Source organism: Drosophila albomicans, chromosome 2R (genome assembly GCF_009650485.2).
Source record: "Drosophila albomicans strain 15112-1751.03 chromosome 2R, ASM965048v2, whole genome shotgun sequence".
Classification (NCBI taxonomy): Eukaryota; Metazoa; Arthropoda; class Insecta; order Diptera; family Drosophilidae; genus Drosophila; species Drosophila albomicans.
The window spans coordinates 835,395-859,449 of NC_047631.2; the positions used below are offsets into that span (position 1 = coordinate 835,395).

Consider the following 24,055-nt stretch of genomic DNA (forward strand, 5'->3'; position numbering starts at 1 on the left):
ACAAAAAAATGTTATTCCTGGTATTAATACTAAATTTTCCTTTATATTATGTAAACCATAAATAAATCTAAATCAAGAATGTTCTGGTCAAATTAAACTTCATTTTTCATTTAACATTTATAAAACTAACGGTTCTCATATTTTGGTATCACTTTATGGCAATTTAATTAGGTTGTCAACACATCTATCGCAAATTTAAATTATACAACAAAATAGGTAGTGTTTTGATTTTAAAAGTAGTATAAGTGAGCGGACAGACAATAAAGGTACATATGTATGAACATAGTATAAGACTAAAACCTATTGGTTTTTGGTTCGCATTCCATTAATTTCCCTTTTAAGACGGGATATAGAGAACTATGGTCAGAGGGAACTCAATTTAATTAAAAAATTTACACCAGTATGTATTTATTAATTTATTTATTTTTTCCAAACTTGTCTTTCATTCACTTTGTCGCAAGCTTTGAGTTACTTACTTATTATAAAGCACGATGTCGGGTCTCCAAATATGATCAGAGGGAACATGCAACATATGAACGCCACCGTATTCCTTAGGCTCCCATCTCAACTTGTAGTCATACCAAGACTATAATGATATAAAGCAAAAATAAACATGTTAGTTAGCAAATATAACTGAGCTTTGTCTGATTATACGCTAACAATTTTTATATTCAAAGGGTATAATGATATTAAAAAATTGCTAAAGGAAATATATGGAAAAACTAGAAGGAGGCATTTCCGACCACATTAAGTATATAAATTCATGATCAGTTTTAACTATTATGACAATAAAGCCATGTCAGTGAACGCTACGCTATTCATAAATAGTACAAGGACACCTGTTAATCAATCTTAATCATGATATTAAACTACAAAAAAAAGTATATCTATATATGTAAAAACAAGTTAGAAAGCTACAGTCGAGTGTGCTCGACTGTGAGATACCCGCTACCCATTTTCAATAAAATAAAAATATTGCATTATTATTTTTAAAACTTACCGAAAATACTACAACATTACTAAAAATATACCAAATGGTATATTTGGTATATCGATATAGTGCCACATTAAAAAAATACCATAGACGGCACCATATACCAGATTGTCGGCCAGAGCAACTAAGACCCCCAGTAAGTAGGCGTTTTTACCCATAAAAAAGTATTTCTTTAATAACTTCCACAATTTATATCTGATCGCAACCAAATTTTCAGGAATCGTAAATACTATTGTTATTACTGTATACACCAAAATTAAGATTACATTTGCTTTTGTTTTTTTGATTTGCGGGGGCGGAAGTGTGCGTAGCAAAAATTGGAAACAAACTTGATCTGCGTGCAAACATAACAAATGCTGTCGAAAAATTATAGCTCTATCTTTTATAGTCTCTGAGATCCAGTGTTTCATACGGACGGACGGAAAGACACACAGACGGACATGTCCAGATCGTCTCGGCTGTTGATGCTGATAAAGAATATATATAATTTATAGTGTCGGAGATCCTTCTACCTGTTACATACATTTCCTTTCGGCACAAAGTTATAATACCCTTCTACCCTATGGGTAGCGTGTATAAAAAGTTGTGTTAGTTTCACTGTTAATAACTCAAAAATATTTATTGAACACATGCATCGATTTTTCCGTATTATTCAAACTTTATTTTTATTTGAGAAGCATATGTTGAGTGTGGATTGATTTCCAAAGAATTTAGCACTTAAGGATGTTAATGATGGACATTCTAATAGTAAGTCTGTAAGAGTTATTGGTATAGTAAGTCGATATCATAAGAATGTATCAGGGAGTCTATTAAGTTTATCGATAAGAAGATTTTTTTAGGAGCTTGTTTATGTCCGTTATATTATAATTGTGAGTGAGGATAAGGGGAAATTTGGGTGCGTATTTGGCGGTTTTGTCTGCAAATTCATTTCCTTTTATGTTTTTGTGGCCTGGAATCCAGAGAAGTCTAAATTTTGGGTAGTATATCATAAGAAATGACCAATCGATAATGGGTAGAAGAAAGAGTTATCAGTGTTGCAGATGGCATGGAGGGAGGATAGGGAGTCGGAGCAAACAACATATTTTCCACTTTTAGGTTTAACGATTTGGATAGCTTCAAAAATCGTAATAATTTCGCCGGAGAAAATTGAGGAGTGGTTTTGGACTAATCCCATTTTTATTATTGTGTCTTCTGTAGTAATAGCAAAATAAGTTGAGTCTAAAGTTTTGGAACCGTCTGTGCATAAGAACGTATGCTTGGGTAGACTTGCTTTGAAATTGAGAAACTGTTTTTTAAAGATAAGTTCGTTGGTTTATGGATCATGAGGAGAGATAAATCTGTGTTAATTATGCTAGGGCTTATGTGCCAAGGAGGATGTTTCGAAGTGATTGTGGGAGGCTGGAGTGTACTGATGTTTAAGGAGGTTGTTATTATAATACCAATCTTTAGTGGTGACGAAGACGTTGTTAATTTTAGTGTTTTTTGTTTAATTTCTTTGCTATTGTGAATAGAGGAGAGTCGTTAGCTGAGTATGTTATCGATAAGTTTAGCTTGCAAAAAGTTACGGCGTTCTGTTATATTGTTTAACATGGATTCCATGAAGAGATTGGAAATTGGAGTGGAGCGCAAAACGCCAAGGGCTGATTTAATTGAGTTATTAAGAGTGGTTTGAATTTTTTTCCAATTAGTGTTTGATGTATTGGCATAAATGCAGAGACTGTAGGCAATTCTAGAATTGATCAAAGATTTTATAGTTGAAATTAGAGTGTGAGTATGAAAATTGAGTTTGTGGTTTGATAAGCATTTTGTTATGTTGAGTCTCTTGTTAAATGATATACAAAATTTGTTAATGTGTTTGGAGTCAAAAATTAAACCCAGAATTTTCATTGAAGAGACTGTTGGTATGTCGAGATCGTTTGACGTTATTTTATATTCACATTTAAGTTATCTACAAATATGTAAGAGGAAACTTATTTTTTTGAACTTATTAACTTGATGCACCGTTACAACTACGAAGTAATGCTCTAATCAAAGCATACGTGTATTATAAAAAAATGTATTTCCTAAAACATGCTCTAATCAAAGCATACGTGTATTATAAAAAAATGTATTTCCTAAAACAGTCGCTTGTTGATATTCGCTGTGTAAAGACGTACGCGCGTGACGAATAAATCATCTTGAAAGAAAGAGATCGAACACAAATCTTTCTCACTTGTGTTTCTTGTTTATCTTGCACACAATTCTATTTTTAGTCACTGCTTTGCGGTGACGGCAGCATATTAGGGTAGTTTACCAAAGATAAAGAAGTCTTAAGCTGTGCTGCGTTTGCCCCTCGCCCAGCGCTCAGCGCAAGCGAGAGGTGGAGGATAGACAGAAACAATATTTTAACTGTAAACAAATATTGTAATCTGCCAAAATATGGAAGAACACGTGTCAGCTCACTCACAGCTTAGTAATAATCTGTATGACTGTGAGAGGATGAAAAAATTAGCTAGTACACCTGCTGAACTGCGTGCTAGTTTGGCCAAAGACATTCAAAATTCAATTGGAATTGCTAACAGCGTTAGCCACATACATTCAGTTACAACTACAAATACTTGCACAACGATTACTTTAACATTTACTAGTACAAACTTTCAATCAAGATATGCAATGGCAATGTCGAAGGCTGAAGTCATATGCTCAACGCAAAGTGCTACGAGCGCATCAAGCTCTGCTGTTAAACTACTTTCGGTAAAAGATTGCTCATTTCAAGCTCCGATGATGTCTCTTTGCAAGAAGCAAAAAAAATCTGACAAGGCAACAAAAACAATACAAAAGTCGAAGCCAACTAACAATATTATTAAAGGACGTTCATCGGCCACCATACACCATACTGCATACCAGCAAGATCAAGAAGAAGCCAACCAGCATAGTAAATCTGAACATGAACTGCAGAAAAACACAACATCTAAGCCGCCGGCCATCTGTGTGCCGCATGTTAACAAAATGGCAAAACTGGAGTAGGCCCTTAACACTGTGGCTTTCGTTGGTTTGGAATTTCGCGCATAAATACAACAAACTCCCGTACATTCCGAGCTGTTGTCAACATGCTATCCACACAAAACTGCGAGTTCTGGCATCATCAGCTGAGGGAAAACAAACCCTGCAGACTGGTGATAAGTGATATTCATCCTAACGTGCCAAAAGAACTAATTGAGCGCACCTTTGCCGATCAGGGCTTTACAGTTCTTAACATATATTGCCCCAGAAAGCCAGACTGGCGCAGCATCCCAGCCTGTCTGTGGTAAATGCTCAGGCGATCACTAAACCAATTCCAAATTGTGTGAAGCCAACAAAAAACTTAAGCCAGCGGCAAGACTACCAGTAAATGGACTGCGGACCAGGAATAACCAAAGACAAGGTCCAACAGCACAATTTATCCCACACGCTGCCGTCCGAAGTGGATTCTTATATGCTGTTTTGTTAAAATCAAAGGGTGAGGAACATATACCAATAAAACCTGGCTTCTCTCGATCTCGCAATGCTGATGAAATCCCAGACAAGATGACAGATTCAGCATTCTGGAGAAAGCGGTTCATGACATTAACTCCAGATTAGATCAAATGTTGAAACTTATTCAGGAAACGATGGAAGCAAACAGAGCCTTTCGTGACCTGGTTCAAAACTTACATCAAAATGATTAATACACGTTTAAAAATCGGATTGTAGAACGCACGAGGATTGATCAACAACGTTGAAGAGCTTCGTCTTTTCCTTTGTGCCAAAAAAATCGACATAATGCTAATAACTGAAACGCACATGCGTGCTGGAAAAAAAATATACCTACCTGGCTACGACCAATATTACGCAAATCATCCCAGTGGTACCTCTAAGAGTGGCGCTGCTGTGACTGAGCCTATTACATGGATGAAGTTACAAGCAGCTGGTGTAAATATCCTAACGAATGGTGGATGCATCAAAGTTTCCTCTCTTTACCTTCCACCCAATGAACCTTGGAGTAAGGCTGACTTTGATCAGCTGTTTGCGACCTTAGGTAATAGGTTTATTGCCGGCGGAGATTTCAATGCCAAACATCAATTGTGGGGCAACCTAAGATCATGCACTCGAGGAAGGAGATTGCATGACGCCATAACAAGCAGCACATGCCAAATTCTTGCTACAGGAGACCCAACCTTCTACTCATACAACACACAGCTTACTCCCTCTGCACTTGATTTCTTTATATATAATGGAATCGCGACCAACAAGTTATCTGTTCAACTTTCACATGAGCTCTCTTCGGACCACTTACCAGTTATAGCAGATCTACATCAAACACCACAGGTCAAGCAAAGGAAGCAATATATTCTCCCACGTGGCTGTCGAACTGATGACTTTAGAACAGATCTAGAGAACAGAATAAACCTGAACATGGAAATAAACAGCCCAGAAGATATAGACGATGCAATCTCTACTTTTATGCGTAACATATCCCTGGCTGCATCTTTTTCGGCACCACCAATCTCATGGTCTCAAAGTTAGCATCGCCAAGCTATGCTATCCCCAAATGTTGCCGCGCTCCTGAGCATGAACGTAAGAACGAGAGATTTACGCGTCTACCAAATCTACAAAAGACTGTCTAATCGAGTTCAAAAAGCACTTGCCAGAGTTAAGCAAGACAAGATAGATGGGATACTAGAGGAAGCCAGTCCGGATGTATCCCCAAACTATTCTCTTTGGAGACTTACAAGTCGCCTGAAGAGGCAGGCAATCCCAAAAACCCCAATTAAGAATCCCACCGGTGGATGGTGCTTCTCCAGCCAAGAAAAGGCTGAGATATTTCAGACAGCCTCGAAAATAGATTTATGCCTTTTAATTTTACAAACGAGGTCACACGAAAGACGGTTGAGCTGCAATTGGAGACCCCATTCCAAATGACGTTGCCTGAAAAACCGGTTACGCTGCAAGAAGTAGAGCAAGGATCTTCTTGATAACAGGACGTTGAAGCTTCTACCAAAAAAAGCACTGTTATTTATAGTGCTACTTTTAAACAGCATACTTAGGCTGGGTTATTTCCCCAACATTAGGAAGAATGCGCTAATTACTATGATTCCGAAACCAGAGAAACAGATTACTGAAGTCGATGGATACCGGCCAATCAGTCTTCTTCCAACACTGGGAAAGATGACAGAAAGGGTTATTTTGAACCGCATCTTGAAACTTGAATCGGTGGCACGGCGAATTCCAAAGTGGCAGTTTGGTTTCCGAAGAAAGCACGGCACTCCGGAACAACTTAACCGTGTTGTCAACTTCGCCCTGGATGCCATGGAGCGCAAGATGTACGCAGTTTTGGTATTTATGGACATCAAACAGGCGTTTGATAGAGTGTGGCATGAAGCTCGTCAGAAGTTTTATCCTGGACAGAAGTTTCAGTGTCGTCATTGATGGAATAAAATCAACAAGACGTCCTATCAACGCAGGCGTACCCCAGGGCAGCGTACTAGGTCCTACACTGTATACGCTCTACACAGCGGACATGCCTAACCACAGTATCATCACCGGCTTAGACGAGGACAACGTACTAATAGCAACGTATGCCGATGATACTGCAGTGCTAACAAGAAGCGTAAGCATTGACACTGCTACTGAAGCACTGCAGCAGTACGTAAGCTCCTTTGAAGTCTGGGCCCAGAAATGGAACATAGCACTATAGGAAAAAAGTCAATTTTTTTGGCATAAAATCAAATTATTTTTAAAAATAAAATATATTTTTTGAATTTACATACCCTAATTAGCCAAGAACCGTTATCTAAGATTTTTTACTAACAACACCATAGTGTTGATAAACGAACAAAGTCAGCTGTTCGATTGACTTTGTAGTGTGCTTAAATTAGTGAAAAATCTTTGCAAACTTTCACTGTTTATTTTGTGGTGCAACAAATTGATTTATTATTTCTGATTATGGCAAATCGTAGCAAAGGTATTTATAAATGTATCTTAGATTACATGTTTTGATTATTATGACTTGTTGTCCAACTGTGAACTGTTTTATATGTATATCTTTTTAGCTTAAAACTAACAAGTTTGTTTGTGTTCCGTGGTGTATAACTTATAAATGGCACAACGTTGCAAAAAGGTAAAAACGCAAAGTTATTACCAAATGTATCCTTAATATCATAAAACTAATCATTTTTGCAACTTTTTGCACGTTTCTTCAAAAAAATGACTTATGTCCAGCAACTTATGAGCTCTTATGAAGGCAATGGTCCGATTCAAAAAGCAACAAAATCCGAAATTACACATTAATCTTAATAGTATATATAACAAATTTCAAGTTTTTATCTTTAAAACTAGAGTTTATGCCAAAAAAATCGACTTTTTCCCATAGTGCATAGGCATCAATAGCAGTAAGTGTGCGAATGTTACATTTGCCACAAGACCATTTTCATGCGGAAATATAACTTTGCAAGGCTCCACATTGACGCACAAGCGAAGTCAAAAGTACCTTGGTGTCATATTAGACAGAAGACTAAACTTTAAAATGCATACCACAATGATCAAGAAAGCGGTCATGACAAAAGCAGAGAAAATGGCGTGGTTACTTGCACCATCCAGTAAGCTCTCCCTAGGCAGCAAAGTTCATATATACAAAGCCATTCTTAGCCCGATATGGAGATATGCTGTACAAAATTTATGGTATTGCAGCCAAAACAAACCTAAACAAAATAAGAGTAGCGCAAGCAAAAATATTACGAAAACTATGTAATGCTCCCTGGTACATGCGTACGAGAGATATAGAGAAGGATCTCAAGGTCCCCAAGGTTGGCGATGCTATTCGAAAGCATTCGAATAACTTTCTTTTGAGAATGAATTTTCATCCCAACCCATTAGCGAGAAGTCTAAGATATGCTCCAAAAAAGAGAAGACTGAAGAGGTGATATCCACAGGACCTTCCTACAAGGTTCCTTGTATAACATAATATATATATATATATATATATATAGTATATTAATATATAATACATAGTATTGTAAGAATTTACAAAAAAAAAAAAAAAATTTCCTAAAACGGTCATGGATATCGCAAATGGGTATCACAGGATTCCGCACTCATTTCATTGTTGCCACACGATCTTTGATTGCTCAGATCATGGCTCGATTGAATGGCAAAGCTCAAGAATTGGAAGTGAGTTCCCCTGTTAACAAATTTGGAGAGGATATTCCTTCTCAACACTTCATTACCATTTCCTAGTACCGCTGATACGATGTAATAAAAATATTCTGGCAAGGCTGAAAAACCAGAGCAACACTAAAACAAGTAAGAAAGCTACAGTCGAGTGTACTCGACTGAGAGATACCCGCTACCCATTTTAAATAAAAGAAATATATTTTGCGGTATTTTTCTCAAAATATACTGAATATACTGCAAAAATACTAAAAAATAAACGAAATGGTATATTTGGTAGTATCGCATTCAAAATATACCATAGACGGCACAATATACCAGATTGTCAGCCAAAGCAACTAAGTAGTAAGTAGGCGATTTTGCCCATACAAAAGTATTTCTTTAATAACTTCGACAATTTTTATCTGATCGCAACCAAATTTCAGGAATCATAACTACTATTGGTATTATTGTATATACCAAAATTCGTAACTCTAGCTTTAAAATGACGCTTGCTATTCGATTTTCTTGATTTGCGGGGCGGAAGTGGGCGTGGCAAAAATTTGAAACAAACTTGATCTGCGTGCAAACATAACAAATGCTGTCGAAACAAAATTATAGCTCTACCTCATATACTTTATAGGGTCGGAGATGCCTCCTTCTACCTGTTACATACATTTCCTGCCGGCACAAAGTTATAATACCCTTCTACCCAATGGGTAGTGGGTATAAAAATTTTTTTTCTGCCAATATTGAATTTTGCGAACGTAACCCCTTATTTTGTACTAAATCCATGTTTCGCTTAACACGAGGATTTCTAGGAACGTAATCTCCGTGTAAAGCAAGGTCCAAGTGTATTGTATACTACATATATATATATATATATATGAACAAATAACTCCGATCCAAGCTGTGTAGTGTGCAAGCAGTTCTTATTTCTTTTCGTTTGTTCGATTCGCATACATAATTGTGTGTCACAATAATCGCCTGGCTTGAAACATACACATACACACACACACACTTTTTGCATTCTCTCTTCTTCGCAAGCGCACCGACTTACATCAGCACTTGCTCTCTCCCAAAATAGATACATATGTACATACGTGCACTTCGCCTGCTCAAACGTTTGGCAGCGCAGTGCAGACATACATACATACATATGTACATACTGCTTTGCAGTATGCGTGTATGGCAAAGTTTCTGACTGGCTTTAACATGGCAAAGCCCAGCGCGATCCATACATAGCAACTCTCAAGCATCTCATCGCCTCCACGCGGCGTCCCTGGTAACAGCTCCCTTGGTATCCGACAGGGAGGCTGGCTAAGATAAGAAGGCGGGCCAGCGGGGTTAAAACCCACTGACTGGCTTTTAAAAATCCAGTAAGCGTCTGCTACCCAGAGTTGGGCGGCATACTGGTTAACGTCTGTCCCATATTGCGCGGATATACTAGCGTAGCAACAGTATCCCACTAATGTGGGTGTGCCCCTAGCATAAGGGCTAAAATGCAAGGATGGGAGAAATTTAACTACATGAAATTACGGTGCAGGGAGTAGGAAACCCAGTGCCGGCGGTTGATAGGGATGAGCAAGCGGCCCCCGGCCGTCGATATCCAGCGACCGCAGTGCTAAAGAGGTGGCAAACTTGGCCTCCCCAGCATCTAACGATACAAGCAACGTGGCCATCGATCATATCAGCGTGCCGTCTCTAAAGATAGGATCGAAGTCGTCCCCGGATCGCCTTTGCGCCCCCTGGATCTTTCTACGGCATGCGAGGATGAGGACTTAGGCAGTGTACTAGCCAAAACGCAGAGTAGGATCATCCCACTGGTGACGGCTTTCGAGACACAAAGACACGTCACGAAAGGATCGAAGGACGCAATAGCAGAGCTTGCTGCACTTAATAAAAGAGCACTAGCGCTGCAGGAGTGCAAGGCGAAAGACGCCGCTCCCAAGAGTACCGGTACCCAAACGGAGGGGCATCAAAAGCTAAACTCAACTACCAATATCAAGGAAGCCCCAAGGACCAAGGTAATTCCAAGGACCAAGGGAATCCTTATCGAAAGCAGTGGGCAGGAGGTCGATGGGAAGATGGGGAAAAAGGCTCCTAGGGCAGCAAAATATGCAGAGGTTCTGAAGAAGCCAACCCCGGAAAACTCAACCCATAGCGTCAAGGAGTGGAAAAAAGTAAGGCCTAAACGATTGCGCAAGAAACCGGAGGCACTTATACTAAAAAAGACAGGAGAGATGTCGTACGAAGACATCCTTCGAAAAATGAAGGAGGATTCAAACCTGAAAGAGGTGGGTAAGCTTGTCCGCAAAATCAGGAGGGCTCAAAAAGTAGAATTAATATTAGAAATGGAGGGAAAGAACACTGGAGACCGGAACATCAAAGAAGCGATCGAGAACTTCCTCAGCAATATTGCCACCGTGCGCTCAGGATCACAAAGAACGGCCCTGAAGTGCACTGGAATGGACGAGACAACGAATGCTGAAGATTTTGCTCAAATCATGATGACCCAATTTAGGGGAATCGGGAGACCGGAAGTGCAAAGCCTTCGAAGGATAAGATATGGAACACAGACAGCAACCTTTATGCTAGATGCTAGCGGGTGACTTCAATGCCTGGGCGTTAGAGTGGGGTAGCAGAGCATCAAATCGTAGAGCACTAGTGGACGCGATGAACATGCTGGACCTGGTTTTGTTGAACGACGGACTCAGGCTGACTTTTGACAATGACAGAGGCTTATCATATATCGACGTTTCCTTTGTTAGCAGATCTATAGCAGCGAATGCCAAATGGAAGGTCCTAGACGTCACGATGAGTGACCATGCGTTAATTATCTTTAAGGTACAATTAACGAGGGGGACGAATAGACTGCTGAGGAGGCAAATGGGACGTGCTTGGGACACGAAAAGAATTGGCAATGCAATGCTAAAATACATTATTGACGATCTGAAGAATCCAGTAGGACAAGCGGAGACAATGGTGGTGAATCTGAACTTACTACTGGAAAAAACATGCGATGCAACAATGCCGCGAAGAAAAAACAGCCGCAAGAATAAGCCCCCGGTGTACTGGTGGTGTGACACACTGAGGAATATGAGCATGAATGGCAGAGTGCCACTCAGCGAGAAGAAGGGTGCAGCGGGCAAGAGGGCGCGACAACCATCCACAGCTGATCGAGCAGTACAAACTAGTCCGAGCTGCACTACAAAAAGAAATAGCAAAAGCTAAGACAAGAGCAACCAGCACAGATAACGACTGGTGAGCAGTTCCCGAGGATAACACCGGAGGAAGTAGTCTCGGCCGCTAAGAGGATCAAGCCCTCCAAGGCCCCTTGGCTGGACGGAATTCCAGGAGGGGTGATTAAAGCCATAGCTGAGGCCAAGCCCGAGATCTTTTGCAATACATTCCAACAATGCATTGCTGAGGGAATATCGCCCACTGTGCTTACTGGACATAGTGGGGAAGCTTTTTGAACGCATCCTGTACTGCCGCTTGGAAACGTACACAGAGGGACCACGGGGGCTGGCGCATCAGCAATACGGCTTCCGGAAAGGGAGGAGTACCCTTGATGCACTGGAAGAGGTGCGTGAGATAGTCTCAAAGGCGTTAGCGGGGGAAAGATGGCTGGGAGGGGTCAAAAAGTACAGCGCTATAATAACTCTTGACGTTAAAAATGCCTTCAATACAGCAACATGGGCCAGCATACTCAGTGGCATGACTAAGATCGGTATCCCTGAGTATTTAAAGGCGGTGATCGGTAGTTATTTTAAAGACCGAGTACTCTGGTACGATACGGAAGACGGTCCCAAAAGCTACGAAGTTACAGCAGGCGTTCCTCAAGGGTCGGTCCTTGGCCCGATCCTGTGGAACATAATGTACAATGGGATAAATAAAATAACAAAACTAAGAGACACAGAGCTACACTGCTTCGCAGACGACGTGGCAATCACTGCAGTTGCAAAAACTCTCCCTAAATTGCAAACAAGCTGTAATGACACCATAAGGGCAGCTACAGGATGGCTTGAGAGCGTAGGCCTCAAAATTGCAGCACAAAAGACGGAGGTGGTACTGCTAAGCAGTAGGAAAGCGGTTGAGAAGCTGCAGATAACAGTAGACGGGGTCCACTTGGAGTCGGCAAACTCACTAAAATACCTGGGAGTCCTAATCGACCATAGGCTTAGCTTTAGCGAGCATATGAAATATGCCAGCAGGAAAGCGGCTACGGCAACCACGGTTCTGGCTAGGCTAATGCCAAATACGGGTGGTCCCAAGATGCCGGCGAGGAGACTACTGGTATCAGTAGCGAAGGCGACACTGTTATACGCAGCTCTAATCTGGAACAGCGTAACGGAGAGAACATCCTACCTCAAAGAGGCACGAGCAGTATACCGGACAATGGTCCTAAGACTCATCAGAGGGTTCTAGACCATATCGGAAGATGCGGCACTTGTTCTCGCTAGCATTCAGTAGAACTAGCGCCAATGAACGACTGTTGGTGGAATGGAACACAACACCAAAACCCCGACGTCGTAGCCTGGATTAGATGTAAGCATAAGGAACTGGTCTACCACCTAATCCAGTTTCTTACGAACCACGGCTGCTTCCGTGGATATCTAGCGAGGTCCCAACACGTCGATACCCCCCAATGCGTGTACTGCGAGGACGAGGTGAAGACTGCAGAACACATACTCTGCAAGTGCCACAGATTCTCAGACGAGCGATAGGAACTGACTAGAATGACAGGCTCCCAAATGAGACCGAGGGAACTGATTAAGACTATGATGGCGGATGGAGACTCCTGGAAGGCGGGCCATGCCACTATTATTAAGATAATGAGACAAGTCCGTGCGGACGAGATGACAAACAGAGGCAGACAATAAAAAAAAAAAAAAAAAAAAAATAACGCGTGATGTCCGTGAGGTTGGCGGGAAAGAATACCACCCCAGCTAAATCAGCTTGTCGTAAAAGTCGTAAAAGGCGTAAAAGGTGCATAGGAGCACTTATCTTGCTCACCGAAGTACTACCGTTATTGACACGTCCCGGTGAGCCAACACAAAGGACAGAGGAGCAGACTGAGGTTTTTAGTGCATGAGAATCGCACATACCCTTTCACTGGAGTAGAAGGGATCTTTCAGAAGATTTTCCTACCGTGGTGCATACCAAAAAAAAAAAAAAAAAAAAAAAAAAAAAAAAAAAAAAAACATGCTGTAACGGCGTGCACATTGTGCACTGCATAAGCACTTCTGCAAGGAAAGGAATAGATTGGCAGGGCAGCGGTACCCTACCTTTTTCAAGTTACATATATATTCTGAAATCTTTGAAATCATGACCGGCTACCCCTACCTCAAAAAGTTCATTTCTGCAATCAGCATACCAAGATCTGAACATGGCTCAGCATCATCAATCGCCGGAGCAGCCAAAAAGCAACTTCGAAGCTATGATATGGAGCCTATAACAAAGCCTTACGGAATTTATGTCATTTATGCACACAACTGTGCAAGATTTAATGCGAATCCAAAATATATTGATTCAAATGCTGGTTTGACAACAATCCAAATAATGACTTCCCTACGGATATCTACGTGGAACGCTAACGACATTTCACAGGATAAACTTGAGTTAGCTCAATTCCTACTCGACAATCAAATCGACGTAATGCTACTTTCAGAAACACACCTTACAAACAAATACAACTACGAGGATATTCGTTCTACGGAACAAATCATTCAGATGGTAAAGCACATGGTGGGACTAGAAGCCGTACAAAGCACCACTATCAAAACAAATTTGGTAAAAACTGCCTACAGGCCACATCTATAAATATACAATTAAGTACTGACAACCAACTTACACTAGCCGCCGTATACTGCCCCCCTCGCTTCACTGTAGCTGAAGATGAGTTTATGCAGTTTTTCAACTCACTAGGAGAACACTTCACAGCAGCAGGAGACTACAATGCCAAGCACACTCACTGGGGATCTCGTCTTGTGACTCCAAAAGGAAAGCAGCTCTATAATGCAATTATCAACGCCAAGAACAATCTCGACTCTGTTTCTTCTGGCACACCAACATACTAGCCGGCAGACCCAAAGAAACTAACCGATTTAATAGACTTTGCGATTACCAAAAGCATTCCAAAAAATCTGATAAGCGCCGAATGCCTTTCGGATCTTTCATCTGATCACTCGCCTATCCTGTTCATTCTACTCCGTTATCCAGGAATATTGGAACAATCACTAAAATTGACCTCACAGAAAACCAATTGGGTTAAGTACAGAAAGTACAACAATGAAGCCGACGTAGACAAAGCAAAGTTTAAAACATGCCTCACGTGAACTTACTAAAGCTCTACATCAAGAAGAAGCATATGTCCACCGCCGCTACATAGAGCAATTGTGTACTTCTAGTACAAAACACTCACTATGGAGAGCTCACCCGAGCTCACCGAAAGAAACCGTGATGCCTATTAGAAATCGCACAGGTGGCTGGGCGCGCAGCGATGCAGACAGAGCCAGCACGTTTGCCAACCACCTTAAAGATGTCTTCCAACCAAATCCTGCCATGAGTGCCTTTACATTGCCGACTTTCCCATATGAGCCTCAGCTTCAACATGAGCCAATTGAATTTCGCCCAAATAAAATCGTTAGCATCATCAAAAATCAACTTAATCCGAAAAAATCCCCGGGCTGTGACCACATAACTCCCAAAATGATCATCGAGCTCCCGTATTGCGCCGTTTGCACTATCACCCAGCTTTTCAATGCCATCGCAAAACTTGGCCACTATCCAATGAGATGGAAAAAGTCAATTATAATAATGAATGCAAAGCCGGGAAAAGACCACACAATCCCCACATCGTATAGACCTATAAGCCTACTTTCATGCTTATCTAAACTCTTTGAAAAATGCGTTTTGACTCGGATATGATTCCAGAAAGGAATCCCGTCACACCAATTTGAGTTTCGTGAAAAGCACGGAACAATTGAGCAGGTCAACCGGATAACATCAGAAGTTCTGAACGCGTTCGAAGAACGAGAGTACTGTACTGCCATATTCTTAGATGTCTCTCAAGCATTTGATAGAGTCTGGCTAGACGGTCTAATGTACAAGATCAACACCCACAAGCTTTTAGAGTCTTACCGTTACGACAGAAAATTTGTTGTGAGATGCAACACTGCTATATCTGAAGATTTCACTGTTGGAGCTGGAGTTCCCCAAGGTAGCGTGCTAGGGCCAACACTATACGTCCTCTACACAGCACACATCCCGACAAGCACACAAATAACAAAATCTACGTTTACTGATGATACAGCTATTCTCAGCTTATCAAAATCCCCGAGGCAAGCAACTGCGCAGATAGCTCATCATAAGGTCGATGTTGAAAAACGGCTACCAGATTGGCGAATTAGAGTGAACGAATAAAAATGCAAGCACGTTACATTCACCCTAAACAGGCAGAACTGCCCGCCGCTAACGTTAAACAACACTCTACTCCCACAAGCAAACGAAGTGACATCTAGGAGTACACCTCGACAGAAGACTCACATGGCGCCGGAACATTGAAGCCAAAAGAATACACCTAAAGTTAAAAGCCAGCAGCCTTCATTGATCAACGCTCGGTCTCCCCTTAGCCTTGAATACAAAGTCTTGCCTAAAACCTATATGGATGTACGGCTCCCAGTTATGGGGGAATGCCAGCAATAGCAATATTGACTTAGTCCAGCGAGCTCAGTTGAAGATCTTGAGAACCATCACCGGGGCACCGGTGTACGTTCGCAACGAAAACATACATCGCGACTTAAACATTCTACCAGTCAAAAAAGTGATCGCAGAACAGAAGGAAAAGTACCTTACCAAACTATTGTTGCACCCTAACCACCTGGCGAGAGGTCTAACAAGGTTGAGCAACCAATCACGTCTTCGACGCAATGACTTATCCACCCAGCGACCGACTTGAGGGACGCGCAACCAGAATGCAGTCTTAGCACACTGTTAGTTAAATTTTAATGTTAAGATTTGTAAACTTATTGTTAGTCTCAAAATTAAGAAGAAGATTGAATAAATAAAAACAAAGTTAAAAACAAATATATATATGTATATATATATATACATATATATTCTGTGTGTTTACCTTAGAGCTGGGATAATATCGATGGCACTATCGATATATCGAATTTTTGCCTTTCTGAGCCACCATCGATAGTTTTTTGACACTATCGATGGTGCTGGGCATTTTTCTTATCACTGACATTTCAATAAAACTCGAGGTTTGGTTGCGGAATTTGGGTAAGAGAAATTAAAAAATTTGATATTATATCTTTTCTAATAAAAGCGCATTTTAGCTTAACTTAAATTGAAAGGAGGTGGTGGCTCTAAACATGGACAAGTTTTGTGAATCTCAAGAGAAAAGGTAATTATAATAATTTTTGGTCATATATACGACATAATTGTTATTTATCTATGTATACAGGCGTAGATATCAATAAATCAGCCGAAAACAGCTCTGACGAACGGGCCGAAAAAATCCAGAGTTGGGAAATCAAAAGTGTGGAAGTTTTTTACTAGATCAAATGATGGTAAGTCGGCAAAGTGCGTATTTTGTCATAAGGTGTACAAGACAAGCGGGAACACATCGAATCTTTTCGACCACATTACCACGGATCTATGGACATCACAAGCTAATGAAGCCTATATGACAGTGACATGCACATTCGTCTCAAACGAGTTTAAGCAGCAAACTGCCGTTTTGTCTACAAATAAATTGCTCTCGGAAACAAACCACACAACAGATAAGGACAGTTTGCAAGCCGTTTTTGACAAGTGGGACATATCATTCAAAATTGTGGCAATAGTTACAGACAATGCGAGCACCATGATCAAGGCGTGTGAATTGCTCCAAAAAAGAAATTTACCATGTTTTGCCCATACATTAAATTTAGTGGTGCAAGGATGTCTCAAGCTAGAGTGTTTGGCCCCTATCCTAAACAAATGCAAAACTACAGTTACATATTTTAAATCCAGTTCCATAGCGTATAAAAAGCTGAAAGACTACCAGGATGGGAACATGAAATATAGTCTGAAGCAGGAAGTTCCTACTCAATGGAACAGTGCTTACCTTATAATAGAAAGGATTTTAAAAACCCATGAGGCAATCGGCAAAGTTTTTTTGAGTACATCACAAGCTCCACAACCGTTCACTGTAGACGAATTCGACATCCTAACGGACCTGGTACAGTTACTTGCTCCATTGGATACTGCAACAAAGCAAGTATCTCCCAATTATACAGTGACGGTTTCGTTATGTATTCCCATAACATGTGGTCTGTTACATACTTTGGACACTTTAAAGCCGAGCCTTAAGTCTAGTGAGGGATTAGCAGCCTGTACATTTTTGATGGACAGCATTGTCACCAGGCTGACAAAGTATGAAGAACGTTCTTTGCCGCGAATGGGAACATTGCTAGACCCAAGATTCAAAAAACAAGGCTTCCGTTCTCCTTTTAACGTTGTAGAGGCCGAAAAGTTTTTGGAAAATGAGGTCACCGTCATTAACAACTCTTGTGATTCCGTACCCCATGCAGCAGAGCCACCACCACCTTCTCAAAACCGCCAAACCCAAAGCACTGTGAAGAAAATGTAGATCCCCTAGAATTCTGGAAGGTAAGTGTTCCAGTTTTCATTAAACATAAGGAAAACATAAATAACATTTCTTTTATTTCAGCATAACGAATCTAATTTAAAAAAATGAGTGCCGAAATTTCTATGTGTTCCCGCAACCTCGACTGAGTCGGAACGTATGTTCAGCAAGGCTGGACTCGTTATAAATAACCGCAGAGCTTCGCTTAAGGCGAATAATGTAATGTAATGTAATAATGTAATGTAGTTATTTTTGCAGAAAAATTTCTGGATACAATAATTTTTTTGTTTTTTAATTTTATATCAAAAATGACCTGAATTTTTTATGATCACTGTTGAAGTTACCTTATAATTTATGTTAATGATAAGACAGAATAATTTTGATCTTTTTTTTCCCTTTTTATTATGTATATAGCTTAAAAAAAAAACCTATGAAATGAAAAATGAAATAAATATGACTATACTATCGATAGTATCGATTTTTTGTTTTGAAAACATCGAAACTATCGAATGGCGCGACCATCGATAGTATCCCAGCTGTAGTTTACCTTAAGAGCAAATCTCAGCTCAAATGTCTGTATGGGCTTTACTCCAGTCAGTGCTTAAACATACACAGACACACACACACACATCTCTACATATTTTAATCCAAGTTGTGTGTGTGCAAGTAAAGCGTGGTGGTCGTTATGATTTGCTTGTACTCTGTTTCCAGTGCAAGTAAATTTCGGCAGAGACACACGTACATACATACTTACAGTGCATAATTAGTATACATTGTTGTTTTTTCCAGCTTCTTGTTTTTTTTTTTTTTGTATTTTTGAACGCTTCTTGTTTTTTGTTCGTTTTTTTCGGCGAACATTTCTTAATTTTCGTTACGAGAAAAATTCCCGTCCTCTTATTTTCGCGTTCTTCGTCTGTGTCCGCTACAGTATTTTTCTAGTATTTTTTGGTATTTTTAATTTTATGTTTGACACGCTCTTACTCTATCATTATCACTATCTGGATCGATTTCAGGCAAAAAAAAACAATTTTCCATTTGGTATTTTTTGGTATATTTTATTGTTTTTGTCGGACTGTAAGAGCGCCCATTCAGTTTTCATCCTCCTTGCGTGAGCCCGTAGCATGTCATCGGGCAACCCCGATAAAATCCGTGCCCTCTACTAGCGCCGCTAGAACTTCTGTCATCCCCCCTTTACACAAGTCCAAGAAGCAGTCGGCTCTTCGTGCATCTAGCACATCGCCAATTCTTTCGCAATCTAAAAGGGAGGTCTCCACACGGTCAGCTAGCGCTTTGCCCGCTTCTGGCACCAGGCTTGCAGTCCAATCCAAGCCGCTGATCTTGGTCACACAGCATCCGTCCGATCCTAAGACCAAGGTTCCTTCCGTCCTGATCCCTCGACTCCAAATTATCACTCGCTCTCAGGGAAGGATGACACAAAATTTAGTAGAGACAGCGTTGACGAAATTCATCGCCGCGACTGATCGTATCAGTCATTTTGCGGCGAGAGTCAACAATCCTTCGGCTGATTGCTGTGCCAAGCCCGACGGGACCAGATGCGTGCCTTGTGGGAAAAGGTCGAGAAAGAGTATGAAGCTTGCTTTTGCCTCATGTCTGAAGAGATGACGACAGACGAGCTCCCAACGATTCAGACCAAATATGAACTGAAAGCACTGCTATGCTGTCTATGAGCAGTGTGCAGCTCAGTTAGATGAGCAAATAGCGAAGGCATCCCAAGCGCTCACCCTCCGTACACCCGTACACTTTAGATGGCGCAGCCAGTACAGCCGATGATGGCACCTCTGCCCGATAATCTTTTAAGTATACTGAATTGGTCTACTTTGGACCTCTATTCGGTCGTAAGAAAGAGAAGTGGATTGCCTTGTTTACATGCCTGACAACAAGAGCGATTCGTCTGGAGATGGCAAACGACCTGTCGATGGATGCCTGCATAATTGCAATGTGCAATTTCATGCGTTATACTGACTGAGGAGACTGAGGACTGAGGAGCGACAATGGAAAGAATTTCATTGTAGCCAACCGAGAGGCTAAGATATTCGACTAAGTCTTCGAGCTGGAGAAGATTCAAGAAGAATTGGACCGCGGCGAGCGGCTGTTTCGGGGTAAAAAATAAATAAAAAAAAAAAACTGAAGCAGAAAAAAGAATATCAAAAGCAATAGGAAACAAATCAACCAAAAATTAGCAATTTAATAAATTATGCACCTGAGGGCATTTAATATATATAAATTTCATTTATTATTCATCAAATGCCTGTACTTATATCCGTTTTACGTCATAATAAGCAACTCGATCTGCATTGCAGAGTCTGCAACTATCATACATTTTCATTTCTATACAAGGTGGCATTTTGCTTAAACATTTTTTATGCCTCTGTCTATTTCTTTCGGCATTGTTTTTTTTTTTTTTTTGCAAGAATAGCAGAAAAATTAGAATTTATTTTATGGCGCCAAAATTTGCAAGAAAAATAACCAGCCGATTTCCATCGATATCGCACTTTTTTCAATGAATATATCAAAATATTAGCTAGTATTATGTCCACCTTTTCAGAATCATTGCCGCATTACCAATGATGCAGCTCCATTAGACGACTCTCTCTTACACACAGCCGCTTATGGAATGATGCGGTAGAAGGTTCTTCTAAACGCAAATTACTTCCAACAATACAATGAAAAATGTTTAGGCTGTTGAAACTGATCACGCATATTTATACTTTATGAGATCGGACTTGCCTGCTTCTGCCTGGTCCATATATTTCCTGAATACCCTTATACCCTAACGGTAACAGTATCTTTTTTTTTAATTTTAAAACTTTAAAACAAAAATACAATTTTTATTGACTAATAACTACGGCAGATTGTTAGAGTATTGATCTCACGCATTTCTGCACACTCAGCGTCTTCATCGAATTTAAGTTCGGGGAGGGGGGATAGTTTTGCTCTTAATGCGTAATATCAATTGATGATATATCAAAACGTTAATTAAATCTATTATGTCACTCTTAGTAGCAAACAGTCGTGCTCTGATTGTACATCAAATCAACAATTTTGTTTTATTTTTGACCAACTGGTATTGTTCTTAAACTTTCTTAATCCTAATCCTAAACTTTTATAGTGCATTTGTATTATTAATGTTGACGCAGTTTGTATATGTTAAGAGAGCGCAATAATGCATTCGTGTCTCTGAGTGGATTCGCCTTGCTTCACCACATTAGTTAAGTTAGGCTTACAAAGTAAATTAACATTTAAAGTAAAATCAGTTCGAAATCGGATGTTACTTCGCGTCGTCATCTCGTCTTGTTTTTTGGACGTAACACCAACAATTAGGTTCAACTCTCGTTGGCGAAATAAAGCGAGCAAGCAAGCACAAAAACACATTCATTAGTACTTTTTCAATAAGTGCATTTTCGATTTTGTTTGCAACGGTTCTGTTTATGTTTACATATGTCTCTTTGTTCATTATCGCGAAGCGCGTTCCGATGCTTTTACTGCCTACGCTGTAGCCATCGAACCACATTCGGCGACAGCGACGAGACGCTATCGCCCCGTAATAACTGTACTTGTCAAAGCAGACAACCAAATAATAATAAAGGATAATAAAGGATAATGCAATCTAACATGCACACTCTCAATTATGCAGTATCAATGTGCCGATACGCACTTGCAACTACGCAGTGTTAATATGACGACACGAGAAGCTGCATTACTCCCACTCCGACACGGCCACTCTGACATATACACGTTCTAGTGTCTATAATGACTATCTTAGTTTATTCGAACTTTCTATTTTTATTTAATACTTAAGAAAAACATAGCCAAATAATCTCAAATTCATATAATCTTTCATAACATAACTTTACTTCTATTTTTAACATGTCGTAAGTTATTTTAAAATATTGTAGTAATATTATACATTAGATACATAACTAAACTTGTATTAGCCAACATTTCAATCTAATGCCAAACACATCTTCAAACAAATTAAATTTTTCCCTGTTCGTCCATCGCCCAACACTTGGCTTCACGAATTCATCAACTACATTGCTCGTACATCCCCCTTAACTTGGCTTCACGAATTCATCAACCACATTGCTCGTACATCGCCCAACTCTTGGCTTCTCGAATTCATTAACCACATTTCTCGTACATCGCCCAACTCTTGGCTTCACGAATTCATCAACCACATTTCTCGTACATCGCCCAACTCTTGGCTTAACGAATTCATCAACCACATTTCTCGTACATCACCCAACTCTTGGCTTCACGAATTCATCAACTATATTTCTAAAGCAACCCTCGTCCATCGCCATTCACATGCCTTCACCAACACTCTTGTGTTTCAACAGACTTTGTTCTTTATAATTTACATCAAGATCATCTGAAATTTGCACATATTATAACATTCGCAAACTTTCATGTGGATAATTGTAACATCTATTGTTCTGTGTAGACTTTAAAACGTATCTGGCTCCGTCCATTATCTCGACACCCAAAATAGGTTCTTTGAACCTTCGATTGCTATCTCTCGCTGTTTTTAAGCAATACAAAATCTTCCACACAGAACCTAACTTTCGTAGCCATATTTTTATACCCGCTACCCATAGGGTAGAAGGATATTATAACTTTGTGCCGGCAGGAAATGTATGTAACAGGTAGAAGGAGGCATCTCCGACCCTATAAAGTATATATATTCTTGATCAGCATCAACAGCCGAGACGATATAGCCATGTCCGTCTGTCCGTCTGTGTGTCTGTCCGTACGAAACACTGGATCTCAGAGACTATAAGAGATAGAGCTATAATTTTTTCGACAGCATTTGTTATGTTTGCATGCAGATCAAGTTTGTTTCAAATTTTTGCCACGCCCACTTCCGCCCCGCAAATAAAAAAATCGAATAACAAGCCTAATTTTAAAGCTAGAGTTGCGAATTTTGGTATATACAATAATTACTATATAGTAGTTATGATTCCTGAAAATTTGGTTGCGATCAGATAAAAATTGTGGAAGTTATTAGAGAAATACTTTTGTATGGGCAAAAACGCCTACTTACTAGGGGTCTTAGTTGCTTTGGCCGACAATCTGGTACATTGTGCCGTTTATGGCATATTTTGAATAGTGTACTATATCGATATACCAAACATACCATTTGGTATATTTTTAGTATTTTTTAAATATTTTCGGTATATTTTGAAAAAGATACCGCAATATTTTGCCTTTATTAAAAGTGGGTAGCGGGTATCTCACAGTCGAGCACACTCGACTGTAACTTTTTTACTTGTTTTTATCAGATTTTGTCTTCTCATGTCTAGCGACCTCTTCCATGTTCTTAGTAACACATTAGAAATTCTATTTTCTTTAAATTTTGATGTATCTCCACTGTTTTTTTTTCATAACCAAGTTAATCTCAAGAAAAGCACTTTGAAATGTTTTATGAGAATCCTGCCTTCACGACAACCTCTAATACAAGTTGCAACGGCTCATAAGCTTCTACCTTCGATAAAAGATTTTGAGTATTGCTTTAGTAATGTTCAAATATTCAAACTTCTTTTTATTTTTTTAATTTCCGAGCATTTTAGTTTCAATCTTATCAGAATTAGTAGGTGGGACGGTTTCGTAAGAAACTTCCAAAATTGTTCTGCCAAATACAATATTATTTTTCATATTTTCGTCTGGTACTATAAGAAACAAAACAACCAAAGAATTACCATCACTAATGATAGTGATTCAGCTTGTGCGGTACTGTAAGTATTGGCATTACCTATTCCCTTTAAATGGATTACGTCTCTTACCAACTAACTTATTAGAAACGCTTTCTTTAAATAATGAGCACTCAGCTCCAAATCAAATGTAATTGGAAATCTCTCACCCGATTACAGGATTGACCCTCTACCATAGCTCACAGCTCCACTCTTTTTTTCACTCATACTCCATTTCCGGTATTCTGCACTTTTTTTGACAATTAGTGGCAATGTGTCCTGGCTCCTGACATCTGTAGCTAGTAACATTTGCCCTTCCATGTCGAGCCTGCTCTGATCGCCACTCTTTTCCAGTTGCCGGAACTTGGACACTCATGTCAGTTTTAGAGTCTTGCTTTTTATGACCAAGTTTTCCACACTGATTTTTTGTTTAACATTTTTGTTCAGAATTCTGATTTTGCCATTTTTTGCACAGTGATGTCACTGAGCGACTCGCAAGAACAGGCAAACAATTGCCGGAACTGTTGCCAGGTTATTTCAGGGTAACATATTTAGGATAAC

At 39.9% G+C, this 24,055-nt stretch overlaps 1 protein-coding gene across 5 annotated transcripts in view; it reads right to left on the reverse strand.

Moving 5' to 3' along the window:
* Positions 1-24,055, reverse strand: part of LOC117573203 (acetylcholine receptor subunit alpha-like) — a 98,533-nt gene that overhangs the window by 63,576 nt on the left and 10,902 nt on the right. For all 5 annotated transcript variants that reach the window (XR_004572674.2, XM_034256196.2, XM_034256197.2 and 2 more), the window contains one exon: positions 477-586. Coding sequence is in view for 3 of the 5 variants with exons in the window: in XM_034256196.2 (XP_034112087.1) it covers positions 477-586 (110 nt within the window). In the remaining 2 variants the exon portion in view is untranslated. Of the gene's footprint in view, positions 1-476; positions 587-24,055 lie in introns of those variants that run through there.